At 30.3% G+C, this 14,686-nt stretch overlaps 3 protein-coding genes across 7 annotated transcripts in view; 1 reads left to right on the top strand and 2 right to left on the bottom strand.

Annotated features, from left to right (window-relative positions):
- Window positions 1-332: 332 nt before the first annotated feature.
- LOC118447080 (uncharacterized) lies at window positions 333-3,418 on the bottom strand. Its single transcript, XM_035878545.2, has 9 exons — window positions 2,804-3,418; window positions 2,575-2,732; window positions 2,242-2,505; window positions 2,123-2,178; window positions 1,622-2,000; window positions 1,387-1,537; window positions 1,169-1,304; window positions 496-1,058; window positions 333-422 (listed from the first exon to the last, which is right to left on the bottom strand). Exons 1-9 carry the CDS (start codon window positions 2,882-2,884, stop codon window positions 333-335), a joined length of 1,878 nt encoding a protein of 625 aa, XP_035734438.2. The 5' UTR covers window positions 2,885-3,418.
- A 272-nt stretch (window positions 3,419-3,690) lies between these two features.
- On the top strand, window positions 3,691-10,266 carry LOC118447078 (protein BTG4). 4 transcript variants are annotated; one of them, XM_035878538.2, is made up of 3 exons: window positions 3,691-3,821; window positions 4,558-5,243; window positions 5,338-10,266. In XM_035878538.2, the coding sequence occupies exons 2-3, from the start codon at window positions 4,800-4,802 to the stop codon at window positions 5,686-5,688; spliced, it is 795 nt and encodes a 264-aa protein (XP_035734431.1). In that variant the 5' UTR covers window positions 3,691-3,821; window positions 4,558-4,799; the 3' UTR covers window positions 5,689-10,266. The 4 variants fall into 4 exon arrangements, with proteins under 4 accessions (XP_035734431.1, XP_035734432.1, XP_035734433.1 ...); XM_035878539.2 differs by having other exon boundaries at window positions 3,716-3,826; XM_035878540.2 differs by having other exon boundaries at window positions 3,740-3,821; window positions 4,563-5,243.
- Window positions 10,267-11,510: 1,244 nt separating this feature from the next.
- Window positions 11,511-14,686, bottom strand: part of LOC118447077 (uncharacterized) — a 5,472-nt gene continuing 2,296 nt past the window's right edge. For both annotated transcript variants that reach the window (XM_035878533.2, XM_035878532.2), the window contains 2 exons: window positions 12,349-14,686; window positions 11,511-12,275 (listed from right to left, as the gene is read on the bottom strand). The exon at window positions 12,349-14,686 is cut by the window's right edge and continues 853 nt beyond it. In XM_035878533.2, coding sequence (XP_035734426.2) covers window positions 12,122-12,275; window positions 12,349-14,686 — 2,492 coding nt within the window. In that variant the 3' untranslated portion in view covers window positions 11,511-12,121. The remainder of the gene's footprint in view (window positions 12,276-12,348) is intronic.

Below are 14,686 nucleotides of genomic sequence, written 5' to 3' on the forward strand. Positions count from 1 at the left end.
ATTGGATCTATAAAAAATTAGAAAAAAATATTTCTTTATTTAGCATTTCACAAGTTTTCTTTTTTCTTCTTTCTTTTTTTTTCTTTTTTTTTTTTTTTTTGAGTAAAGTGTAAAAATAACTTTATAAAAAAATACTTTATATTATATTATTTATGTGGAGCATAATTGTTATTTAACATTATTGTTATATCTACCAGCACTTGTGTATCTTTGGTTAATATCTGATTGGATTATTAGAAGATGCTTTTAATTTTAAACGATATTTTTTTTTTCTTTTTTTTTTTTTCTTTTCTTTTCTTTTCTTTTTTTTTTTTTTTTTTTTTTTTTTTTTTTTAAGCATCTTTACCTGTATCAAGTAATACGATTTCTATACATTCGTCAATATTTTTATTTTTTCTTATATCCACATTGTACGTATTCGCCTATGGAAAATTGTTAATTATATTAAAAGGGTTATAAAATTTATTTCTTTATTAATAAATCTAATATACGTACCAATTGTAACAATGCCAAGAAATATCTAGCTACGTCATAGCTATGCTCACCGTCCACAATATTATCAAAAGATGCATTTTGACTTTTATCATTTAATTTTTTAATAATTTGAGATGCATAATTTTGTATACTAAATATAGGCTTTTGTTCAACTTCTGCAAGTTTCGATTGTATCGACTGATGCCATTTAGTAATTTTACGATCAAGTTCAGTTTGAACATCTGAATCTTCTAAAAGTTCTTTCATCTTATCTTTAATCAATCTTTCGTAATTTGGCAAAGAATTTTGTAAATCGCATTGTGAAGAGGCACTGTTTGACCTTGAAATTATTGAATCAGTTGGAGAAACTCCACGTGTCTCGCAGTCAAGAATACTCGATGAATTTGCTAATATACCAGAATCATCAAGGAATGTATCATCCGTAAATGTATTATTTTCGATTGAATTTTTTTTCATTCTTAAATCATCGATCGTTGTATCTGTTGTTTCACAATTGAAAGAAGTTAATTTTTCTGCATTTTTAAAACAATTCTCAAAAACCTTCTGTATCTCACTGATTTCTTCTGAAAAACAAAAGGGGGAAAAAGAAATAAATAAATAAATTAAAAATTGATTAATCGAACGAGCATCATCGTCATCGTCATATTAATATGTAATAATACAAATTTCTTGCCTGATTTAAATTGCGGCAGTATCTGTTTTTTGGATCTATGTCCAGAATTTTTTTCTTGCAACATTTTAGATTCTTTCAAAAGAAAATTTACTATGCATTCACCCTTGTACATTTGTGAAATCATTTTTCTTTTTCTCTGTAAATGTTAAGATAAATATTGATCTTGAAAATATATGAAATAAAAATGTTTATATATGATTGATATTAGATGAACTTACAGATTCAGTTTTAGAAATCATTGAAGATGTTATATTTAGTAGATCAATACGTTTCTTTTTTATTGAAATGTTATGTGTAAGAGATATTGGTTCCCATATTTTTGAATTTACAATTTTCTTTGTATTAGTTAAATATTTAATTTCTTTTAATCTAAAATTATATTAAATTGTTAACCCATTAATAATAATATCAATATTGCCTATATAAAAAAAAAATAAAAAAAATATTTAATACCTTCTGTTAGAATGATGATTTTTATTGTTTGGAATATTACACGCATTATCTGTGTTATTCATATTTGTATAATTATTAATAAGTAATTGCTTGTCAATTTTAGAATTTTTTTGAAATTTTTCTTTTTTACCAATAATTGTAGGCTGTTCTTTTTCATTAATTGCATTGTCTGTTACATTAAAATCGTCTGTATCAATTGAACAATCGGCATTATTTAGTACTGGCGATAAGCAACAATTTGTTAAAGTTTCTGTATTATTATTGGTCACTATATTGCATATGCTAGTTGGATTATTAAAATTATAACTGCTATCAAATGTTGACATATTGGAGCAATATCCTGACGTAGCAGAGATATCAATGTCCATTATTCCAAAGTCTAGAGAAGATATTAATAAATTATTTTATTAAGAGATATATGTAATATATCTATATCTATATATATATCTATATCTATCTATATATATATATATATATATATATGTATATATATATATTTACCATCAGGAGTAGGTTCATCTATCAGTAGGCCATTCATATTCAAATATTGATTACATCTATACACAATACATAGATTATTATTAATGGCATTATTAATATACTATGACTATGTAACATACCTGAAATGATATTTTTTTCCAATAACATCACCATGAATATCGATTATTTCTGTCATATTATGTACAAGATCATCTGCAATATTTTCTAATTGAGCAAAGCGCCGTGTTAACAATTTCACAGGTTTTTCTACATTAAAGTTATTTTTCGTATTAATATTCTTTCCGACTTCGTCCGCCAAATTGCACAATTTAAAATCATCAAAATTAATGGAGTTGTTTAAATGTTTTTTATTGTGTTTCAATTTTTCATTTGCACTTCCACCTCTGTTAAAATTATGAAAAAAAAGTTTACTCTTATTATTCTACAATGTCTTAATGAGATATTATACATACTCATAATTTATAAACATTTCATTTAAACATGCGGTCTCATCAAGAAGACGTTCAACTCTATGTACATATATGTTAACAGAATTTTGGAGAATTAATGCAGCTTCTCCAAAGTTAACATCATAATGACCTTCAAGTAAAGAATAATATTCTTCTAGAATCTGAAATAGTATTATAATATTGTTAAATTTATATCAATTTATTTACAAATAATCCTAAAATCCGTACATACTTCTGAAAGAGGAAAGTTCCAACTTGCAAGATCTTTAGCTGGTTTCATAAGCTGGCAGCTAATATCTTGTAGATTAACCATTTTTATACAAGTTATAATTTTAAATTATCATTTATTATTACTATTCTTTCATTCCCTTTTGGGTGTCCCTTTTTTTCCCCTCTTCTTTCCTTTTTTTTTTTTTTTTTTTTTTTTACCTAACAGTTAATTATTAAATAACACCCACAAAAAACAAGGTTAAGAAGATATCAATATAATATTAGAATATATAATTTATTGATTATCACTCGATTATTATTTATTACACAATAAATTTGTTAATAATCGTTGATAATTAATATCCTCGAATTTATTTTCTTTTCAATATTAAATTGTAGTCACACATTTCGACTTCTCAAATTATGCCGCGTTCAATGTTTCGGCTTAAAAACTTTTATCCCTGCTTAATTCTAGAATTTCTTCTACTTAGTTTTTTTGAAAGAAATTTCTCAATCTTTATCCATTCGCGTTATCGCATTTAAATGAAATGATTTAAACGTTTTATAAATTAATTAGGCTATTTAACGATTTCAAATATTTATAAAAACAAATTTAATCGTTTATTACGAGGAACAAATCAGTTTTGTATTTTCCACGAAACAGTTTCCAATTGGTGGATAGATTATTGTTGCTTCTTTAAACGTTTCAATTCATTCAAATTATTTTGCAAGTTTTTTTTATACAGCAAAACTATTATTACCTTTATTGAAAAATTTAAAAGAGCAATAATAATAACGATGATAATGATAATAATTACGATAATGAAAAAAAAAAAAAGAAAAAAAAAAAAAAGAAATGGACGCGGATCATTTAAAATTTTGATTTTATCCTTCAAACGATAGTACGCACTTATCGAAAGTTTGTATGGTTTATGGACTTGGATGCAACGTAACACGTGTTGGGTCGAGTACGTTTATTTAAAGAGGGAGAGGACGTAGTGGTTTTGCCAGAAATACGAGTTTTTTTTCCACATTAATTCGTAAGGTTAATTTAATATTATTATTATAATTATGAGTGCTTTGTTCAGATGTGAATACATATGAATGGTGATTAGAATTGAAAATTATTTCTCATTTATACAAGTTTGAAAATAGTGATATTAGAAATATACGTATCGTTTGCCACACGTTCTCTTGGCATAAGAATGAGCTGGCATAAATTGCGTTCGTTGCTTGAAATAATGTTTTCATTCAAATTTAAGCTATTTCGTGTAGAAATTTTTATATTATTTTGAGTGAATGATCATTCTAAAGATTAACGATCTAAATATTTCTTCGTATTTACTTTAATTAGATATTTCCTAACCTTTGAAACTAAAAATCATGGTCCAATTGATATGCATAACATATTGTTATGTAGTCCAGTTGGAATATGGTGTTAATCATAGCGCATATGTACGCACATATTGTTAATATTGTAAAGTCAATTATAAATATACTTGTGGGGGGAGGGGGGCGGGGGATCTTTCTTAATAATAACAAATGTTAGTTATTGTTTATTCGATGGACAGTCTTCATATCGGGGGTTTCAGAAATTAACTTTACTTGGGATAAATATAAATTTCCAAAGAGTATTTTTTAAGAATATTTCTATACAAAAGTATTTTTGTCTCTGCTAAATAATAAAACAAATATTGAAATATATGATAATAATTTGTTATTTTTGTTCCTTTTTTTTTTTTTTTCTTTTTTTTTCCCCTCATTCTTTTTATATAGATCAGTTTTAGAAAGAAGAATTTAAATGCAAGAAAAAGGAAGACAGTAAAATTATTCCGTTTATAATTCAAAAAAGAAAACATAGATCTTGAAACATTTAAACGTTGTAGCGTTGCAAAAGGGCTCTATGTACTCCATATCGTCTTCCTCGAATGGTACTTTAGTTTACAAAAATATTGTGTCAGTTTATCAGAAGAGGAACAAGTCAGGAATTTATAAGTTTATCAACCAATACTGTTATCATGCGCAACGAAATTACAGCAGCAGTACTATTCTTAGTACAGCTGATAGAAAAAAACGAAAAATTTAGTCCCGATCAATTGGAATGTTTCAAACGACATTTAGTTGAATTGTTGACGGAACGTTTTAAAAATCATTGGTTTCCTGATAAGCCTTTCAAAGGTCAAGGTTATCGTTGCATACGTGTGAATGGGCATAATAGAAGGGACGCGACCTTGGAGAGTGCAGCAAATGCTGCTGGAGTGAAGTACGAAGATTTGTCTCTACCAGTAGAGCTTACACTTTGGGTTGATCCTAATGAAGTTTGTTGTCGTTTTGGAGAAAGTAAGGGATCATATTGCACATTGGCATCATTTGATGATAAAGAAAATACTGTACCAATTTTTCAAAGAGATAATCATGCAGAGAAAGAAAATAAACAATCTGAGAGGCAGACAAAAATGCTGGTACGTATTAGAATTATATATTTTGATATTTACGCATTTAGCTATACAGATAAGAATAATAATAAGAATAATTGCATATAAATATATTTCACAGAAAACCCCACTGGTACCTACTATGGAAGAACAACATGAAGTAAAACCTTTAAGCTCTGCAAATCAAAATCAACATCATAATAGTACTGGTACAGGTAGGAGGCGCAATTTGAACAGTCCCAGACTCCATGTTAACAGAAATCGTACTTGGTTTGGTCACTCCTTTGGCATGGGCTATGGACCTCATCCGATCACTCAACCATGGTATAATATCGTGCCACCTCATTTTTTGAGCGGTCCATCTCCACCTCCCTTCATGGGCCATCGGGGAAACAAATGGATTCCTCCTTCTTATCCTGCTGGCCCAACCCGTTTTCATCACTGGTCTCCAAAAGCTACTCTTAAAGTATAAACAAATTCGATGCAGGTATAAATAAGAAATCTGTTCCTTTATTATTATTATTACTATTATTATTATTATTATTATTATTATTATTATTATTATTATTATTAATATTATTAATATTATTATTATTATTATTATTATTATTATTCCTTTTTTTTTTTTTTTGAACTATGGACAATGGTAATTTCTTTTTTGTATTTTTCATTCTATTTTATCTTTGTAATTGTGTAGTATTTTAACTGCCATTTCTTATGTATTAAAGCATATATCTATGGGGCTAATCTAATTATATTTTTATTAATCATTAGGAACAGATTTCTTTATTTATCGGTGATGAAAATGATTCATTCTGTAATTACAAATGACCTTGTTCAAATCGCGACTAAGGCTTACGATTTTTTATGACAAGAGATGTTGTATTATTACATGTTTATATACATATAATTAATCCAAATAATAGATATTTAACTCCGGATGCAAGGTTGCTTGTAAAACACTAGTCTATTGGGGATATAAATAGAATGTATTAGTTTGTATTCATATGAAAAGAGGCAATGAAATTTGGAAAGCCGTTTGCGACAATTTCTTATCAGATTGGTTTTTAAAAAGAACTTTTTTATGTGAAACATAGAGTAAGTAATCTCTCTATATACGAAGCAGTATTGATTTGTGTATATGTATTTGAAAGGAATGGCAAGTCATAGATAAATTATTCGTGCAATTTATTACACAGCGCGGTTCAGTTCCTTTTACAGCCTGTCTCTTTTCTTTATGCTGATCATGAACATTGCGTCATATAAATTTGAAATATCAAACGTAAAGAAAGGAATTTTCTTTTTATTCTCTTTATTTTCAAAAACTATATTGGATTAACAATAACAGTGATTTAAATAGAATCCTCTGAACATTATAGAAGCATGTATTTGAAATATTGTTTTAAAATGTATAATATGTACACATATTTGAACGTATGTGTGCATATGCACATTTTTGTTTTTAAAGTGAAGAAAGTAATTTGATTTTATTAAGTAAAAGTACAATGATATTACGATTCCTTTTTTTTCTCTTTTTTTTTTTTTTTTTTTTTCTTTTCTTTTTCTCTCAATATTATTTAATTAGAAATATTATTAATTGTTCCAGAAAATGACATTATTATACAGGCACCTTCATTAGAATTTCTGTTTTATGTTAATAGTACTGCACGAATATTATGCCTGTCGTATATGATTATAAGAAATCAATATCTCTTATTTTATATATGGTCCTTTGGTATAAAAGAATTAAGTCTCTTTTTCATTAATCTGTAATTTATAAATGTGCATTAATTATATTAATATATTAATATTTTACTGAAAATTATAATATTAATGCAATGTCAGATTAATACCAATGTAATGTACATTTAATCGTGTATATTGTAGACAATTTATCACGAGTTAGTATCTTATAGTTATATAAGCTATATATTTGCTTTATCTGCCAATGCAAACAGTGGTATAATATACCTAGTATCGATAAATATTTTAGTATCACAAATATTTAAGAAGTGCAATATTTTTTTAGTTGACAATTGGATACAATTGTTGATAATAGCTGTCAGAATCTATTCACGATGTAAATCATATGTTTGTATTTCTCTGTCTATTTTTATTATTCAGGTTTCAGTATAATTTTCTTTGATTACAAATTTATAGAAATAATTAATATTTTCTCTCTCTCTCTCTCTCTCTCTCTCTCTCTCTCTCTCTCTCTTTCTCTCTTATTTTTTTATTTTATTTTATTTTTTTTCTTGTTTTATTTTTTTTTTCCTCACTAACTTAGGCACAAACCAGATTACTATCGTTGCAGTATAAAATCAAATTTATCATTTAACTATAAATAAATGGATTGCTCTTTAAAATTTTATATTGAAAAATATTATAGTTTTGCTATTTCCATGTTATTTATAATTAAATGCATGTGTAATTGCTCTAGCATAGGTAATGTTTGTGTTCACTTTGTTAAATCTTATATTCAGATGAGTTATTTTAATGTTAAAGTGCAAAGGGTGTTAAAGGTCTATATAAATGCAAATATGAAATGTTTATGTAGTATTAAGCAATGTTGCATTCGGACGTGTTCTTTGTGTGAGTGTATGTGTAGTTGGCGCGCGCGTTGCGCATCGTGCGCGCATTACATACCGATGATGTATGTATGCATGTGTATATATATATAAAATGTGTGTAACGAACGATATGACGAAATAATTCGAACTTTTCTATCAAAATTACAATAATCATTTTTGCCCGAATTAAGCGCGCTTTATACGTTCTATATATAATATTTATATGTATATTTTAAAACGACTGATATATTCGATCGGATTTTCAATGAAAAACAGAAAGTAAAAAAATGAAAGAAAAAGAAAAATAAAACAAAAACAAAAACAAAAACAAAAACAAAAACAAAAAAAAAAGAAAAGAAAAGAAAAGAAAAAAAAATTTCATTTGTTACAAAGAAGAGATCTCTATTTGTTGAAACATTTATCTACAAATAATCGTCGTAATTGAAAATTAATCATTTAATTTAATAATGGCATTGTTGCCACTTTTATTTTTCTTTAATTTTAATCTAAAGAAAGAAATTTCGATCGAAGTAAAAAAGAGAGTAAGAGAAGAAGAAAGAAAGAAAGAAAGAAAGAAAGAAAGAAAAAAAAACGAAACAAAACAAATAAAAGCATTTCTTTTAGCACATCAGCATTTTTATATATTATATATTCGAATGAAGAAATATTTAAATACATAATCGGGCAAAATACGATTTGATTACACGAACGAATGTTACAAAGATAAAGCTTTAAAATTATTCCGTTTCTAATCTTATATAATGCGTATACTCGAGCTTAATTTCATTGAAAATGTGTGTACGTTCGTGAGTAATAAGAGAGGAAGAAGAAAAAGAAAAAGGAAAAAAAAAAAAAAGAAACCAAGAAAATTGTGAAAGAAGAAAATTTAAACGAAATGAAAAAGAAAAACGAACAAAAGGAAATCAAACGAGGAAAGTAGTAACAAAAGAAGAAAAACTGACTGCGACGGATACTGTCGCGCCGAAGCTTACGCCATTTTTCTTTTTTTTCTGCGAATTAACCGAAGCGTTGAAAATTATTCGACAAATAATTGTTAGAAAACGTATCTCATACGTAAACATTGCGTGCGTCTCTTTTCTTTTATTTTACACTATATATATATACATATATATATATATATACACACATATATATATATATACATATATATATATATGTGTGTACGTTGTAATATTTTTTGTTTGTTTGTTTATAATCACAATAAATGATAATAATAACGACTACGACGACGACGACGACGACAATGAGGATTAACGATAACGATAACGATAACGATAACGATAACGATAACGATGTTATAATTTAATTTTGTATTCAGTACCAGTTCTTGCATTTTGTTTATGATTTTGATGAGGAAGAAAAAAAAGGGATGAAAAAAGAGGAAAAAAAAAAGAAGAAGAAGAAGAAAGAAAGAAACCCATACACACGTACACAGACACAGACACGCGCGCACACACATAAAAAAACCAAAAAAAGAAAAAAAAAAGAAAAAAAAAATTAGAAGAACAGACGTACACATAAATACACATACACACACCAAGAGATATACAGGATGGGAACGGGCGCGCGCGCGCGCGCGCGTGCGTTACGTGCACGGCGCTCACTATTTGTTTCGTGCTAACCAATAAAAATTATTCATGTATCAAGCAAAATATACTTATCGTTAGAATTATTAATTATTATTAATTAGTAGATGATACCTCGATGGGGCAGGAGGAGGAAGGGAAACGCGATGGGAGGGGCGGTGATGGGAGGATGGGTGGGAGTATTAGAATTATAAAACACAAAACAATCAAAACTTTTCTTATTAACGAATATTTCAATGATAGAAAAAAAGTTAACGTATAACTGATAATATTCATTTATCGATTTATCTATCTATTGATTGTGACGAGACGTAGAGAAATATTTATAAAATATATATATATATATATATGTATAAAATATATACGCATACATATATTATATACATAGAATATTATATCGAAATGAAATATTTCTTAGCGATTAATTTTTATTAAATATTTTGGTACGTAAAAAAAAAAAAAATTGACATAAATTAAAAGACAGACACGGAGAAACGGATAAAAAACAATATTGATATGATAGAAAAATATTTGAAATATTAAAGTTAGACGAGCTTTCTTTCTATCCTTTTCTTTTCTCTCTCTCTCTCTCTCTCTCTCTCTCTCTCTCTCTTTCTTTCTCTCTCTCTGTTTTTATCCTTTTATTTCTATCTCTATCTTTTTTTTTCTCGTTAAGAGATCATTCCATTTCTCCGTCTCCGTCTGTCTGCCTCCTCGAGAAAATCTTTTTGGAAACAAATTAATAGAAATATTACGTGTAATTGCTTGTTTTATAACGATGTGCACTATACATGTAATTAAAAGTTTTCACATGTGTATGATCATTTAAATGTAGTGCAATTATAAAAAATAAATTTACGTCATATTGTCTTCTCTTATCGCAGAAAGTCTCTCCGATAGATCACGATCTTGAAATCTCGATCGATATTTCATTCGTAAGTATCGATTCTTCATTTAATTTGATTAGTATTGTAGTGTTTTCAAAAAAGTCCGCGAAGTTCAAAGATACTATCATGTTTTTCTTAATACTACTACTATTATTATTACTACACTACTACTACTACTACTACTACAATTACTATTATTACTACTACTACAACTACAACTACAACAACTACTACTACTACTACTACTACTAATACTACAACTAATACTACAACTCTGTAGATTGTATTATTATTATTATTATTATTATTATTATTATTATTACTATTATTATTATAATTATTATAATTATTATAATTATTATTATAATTATTATTATTATAATTACTATTTCTTCAACAGATTACGATCTCGATCTAAATCGATATTTCATTCGTAAGTATCGATTCATTCAATTTGACTAGCGTCGTAGCGTTTTTAAAAACGCGAGAAATTAAAACTTTCTAACATGTTTTTTTTTTTTTTTATTACTACTATTACTACTACCACTATTACTCTGTTAATTGTATTATTATTATTATTATTATTATTATTATTATTATTATTACTATTATTATAAATTCTTTTTATCAGTCATGTAACTTGTCTATAAACCGACGTAGAAACGATGAAAGTTTAATGAAGATGGTCTCTTTATTCGTCAAGTTCACGAGCCAAGACGAAATGAACTCATAGAAAATAGAAGTTGATTGCTTGCAATACTTGCAATATTTGTATGCGATTTCATAGAATTTCAAATTAATCCATTCACCGAGATCGAAGAAGGAGGAAGGGAGAGAGTGAAGGTGGGATGGGAAATGGTTGATAGGGTTGTCTGTATGCGTCCTCGTGCGGGTGTATATGTGTATATGTGCGCTGCGTGAGAAGATCTCACTTTCGTTCGATACCTTTCATAGTATTCATAGAAAATTAACAATATCCACGTACAAAAGGATTGCGTTTATTTCGTATAAAAATGTAAAAAAAAGATCAGCGTTATATACATAATCATACATCGTTAATATATCTACAAGGAGTATGTACTCTCATTATCCTCATGTCATGTTCCGTGATATGTTTATCATAATCGTTTCACCATCTGTTGTGTGAAATATCTCGCGACGTTCCTCTTTTACTTGTTTTTTTTTTTTTTTGTTTTGTTTTGTTTCTTCTTTTTTTTTTTCTTCTTTCCTTTTTCCCTGGGATGGTTTTCTTTTTTCCTTGTGTTTTCCTTTTTTTTTTTTTTGTGTGTTTCGTTTCATTTGTTTTTTCGTATGTGTGTGTAATTTTTTTCCCTTCCTTTTTCCTTTTAATAAAAATATATTTCTCGAACATGGTGATTCGTCATCCTAGAAATGGCCGTCGTTGCCAGGTGCCGTGTATTCCTCACGTGTAACTTTCCTTACGTTTTCTATTTCTAGCTTACAGGACTTTCGCTTTTGCTTCGTTATCCGCATGAAATCATCATCCTCGATTCGATAGTTCGCTCTTGCTCTTTCATATGTACATGCACATATACATACGTTATTACGATTGTATATAATACGTGTAGAGAATAAAAAGAAAAAAGAAAAATAAAAATAAAAAAGAAAGAAAGAAAGAAAGAAAGAAAGAAAGAAAAAGAAAAAGAAAAAGAAAAAGAAAAAAAAAAGAAAAAGAACGAAATATAAGGTACAAAATAATATTGACAAATCTCAATGGTCGATGTTATTAATCGATTCAACTTCGAGATTAGATTCTAATCAATGACGTTAAACAGGAGCGATATAGACCGTTAAAGGATAGATTAATTATGATCGATCGTTTAAAATCCAGAAAAGTCATCGGTACTGTCTGAATTGCTTTCGGCAGCATCGACAAAGGCCGTCGATAAATCCCCCGTCATTTTGCTAACCGATTGGGAATTAACATCGTACATGAATATTTCCTTGTCGTTTTTACTTTGATCATTGGACGGCCTGAAAAGAGAAATCTTTCTATAGCTTATTATTCTATTCGATCGTTGAGGGAAAATATGTTTGGTATACTTACATGGTGATTAATAATACAACAGATTGTCTCTGAGGTTCAGTACGAGTTTCCTGTTCCAACCACTTTTTATAATTATCGACGGTAGGTTTTTTAACGAGTTGCTTGAGCGTATCGCCAGCTAAAAATTTAACAGCCTGTATGTCGTCGATCTTTCTGTCCTCCCTAGTCTCAAGACCTTTATCCTTTTCCTGAAAATGATAATCAACAGGCGCTAATACGACCACGCTCGTTATTTTTCGTCCTTTTAGATCGGGCACATCTGGTATAGGAAACGAAGCACCGCTTACTTTAAGCGGTAAATAACGATTGTATTGGTCATGATTTTCCGGACCTATAGTGACCGGTTCGAGTCTGGTCGCGTCAGCACGTATATGTTGCTCGGCCACTGCTCGGCCTTGCTCCGTACTTGGATCGAATCGTACTACTTTCATTTCTACACCACCTGGCCTCAAAGTAGCCTGTTCGATCTTGGTCCTTCCCATGATCGTGCTCTCCATCATTTCCTTATTAGGTGGTTCGTATTTCGATAAAGAAGTAACGCTTTCGGACGTGCCAGAAGAAACGTTGTCTTCATTGGACAATGATATTTCAGGTTTTTTAATAATAGATGGTATTGGCTCGCTCGCTGCCACTGCGGAACCACCTCCAGCACCGTAGAAATTTGCCAATGCCTCGGGCGGTAGTTTCTCGATTGGTATGCCACCGACCTTGTCGTAATCAAGTATTTGTATGTCAGCGTTACCCAAAATACCGGAACTCAAAAGTTGTTCCCTTATATCGTCTGGCACTTCGTCTGGTAAATTTGCAATGTTCTCCTTGATCTTGGCTTCGTTTTTCGGTGAAAGAGTAGTTGTCGTTGGTGCTTCGGTTGTGGTTGTGGTCGTAGTTGTTGTCGTCGTCGTTGTCGTAGTACTGCTAGAAATTGTCGGACCATTTCTGTAGGATATCCTGCCGGTGGGTGATCCGAATTCAGAAGGGATACTAACTGGTGTTGCATAAATCGTTTGGGACTTTTGTACATCATTGTTTGGTGAAGGTGAACGTCCCCAAAAAGATTGTTGTTCCCTTTGACGATGTTGTTGTTGAGTGCTTACGGATGGTGTCAATGACAGTTGCGTCTGTTGATGTCCTAACGAATCAGAATTGAACGTTAAATGTCGATGACCCGAGGGAACTTGTTGATTTTCAATTTGTTGTTGTATCTGTCGTGGTACTTCGTCGTTTAAAACTCGATTCGATTGACCTCCCGCGATTTGTCGGGAATCCTGTAAAGTGTTTAATTGATGCGTTGCCTGGTACTGATTCAACGAACTTTCTGGAAATTGTACTGTATTTGGTGGGAACGGCCCTGGATGTAACGGATTCTCTCTGATCGCATAATGTTGTTCCAACTTTGGTACGGCCTTAAAGATTTCTCCTTCTGGCTTTTGAATAGGTAATGGAGGTTGACCTGGAATACCACCTTGCGATGGAATAGCCTGATTGTACTTCAAAGATGTACGATATTGTTGCTCTTGTAAGAGTCTTTGTTCGTGTTCTTGTTTACGTCTTCTTTGTTCCTGAATTCGATGCTGTTCATGCAATCTTTGACGTTCCTGTAGCCTTTGCTGTTCAACGGCCAATCTCTGCTGCTCCAGCAGTCTTTGTTCTTCCGCCAGTCTCTGTTGTTCCGTCAATCTTTGTTGTTCCGCGTATCTCTGTTGTTCGACGAGTCTTTGCTGATCCGCCAATCTTTGCTGTTCCACTTGTCTCTGTTGTTCAACCTGTCTTTGCTGTTCTATATGCCTCTGTTGATCGAATTGTCGTTGTAATTCTACGAGTCTACGATGTTCCTGAAGTCTTTGCTGTTCGCGTTGCCGTTGATGTTCACGTTGCTTCAATGCCTCTTGCTGACGTCGCTGTTCATGATACCGTTGTTTCTCTTGTTCTTGTTGTGAAAATACCGGAGGCTGTTGTTGTTGTTGTTGTTGTTGTTGTTGCTGTTGTTGTTGTTGTTGTTGTTGCTGCTGTTGCTGCTGCTGTTGCTGCTGCTGCTGTTGTTGTTGCTGCTGAGGTTGTTTTCGTTCCACATGGAAATTAGGTTGAATAGGTCCAAGCGGCTGATTTTGCAATTGCACGCTTTGATGAGAAACCGACAGCGTTGGTGGAAGTCCTGGCTGTTGAGGATGATTTATACTAATACGATGAGGAGGACCGAAAGCAGTAGACGGTGTTCGTTGCGATAGATCAGGCAAACCCTGAATAGGTAACGGTGGTTGCTGTGGTCTTTGCAATTGATTTCTCACTGATAAAGTCGGTGGGAACTGTTGCTGCCTTTGTGCTATAAACTTTAATGGTA

The sequence above is a fragment of the Vespa mandarinia genome, chromosome 4, assembly GCF_050613455.1.
Source record: "Vespa mandarinia isolate Hongniang chromosome 4, ASM5061345v1, whole genome shotgun sequence".
NCBI classification, from domain to species: domain Eukaryota; kingdom Metazoa; phylum Arthropoda; class Insecta; order Hymenoptera; family Vespidae; genus Vespa; species Vespa mandarinia.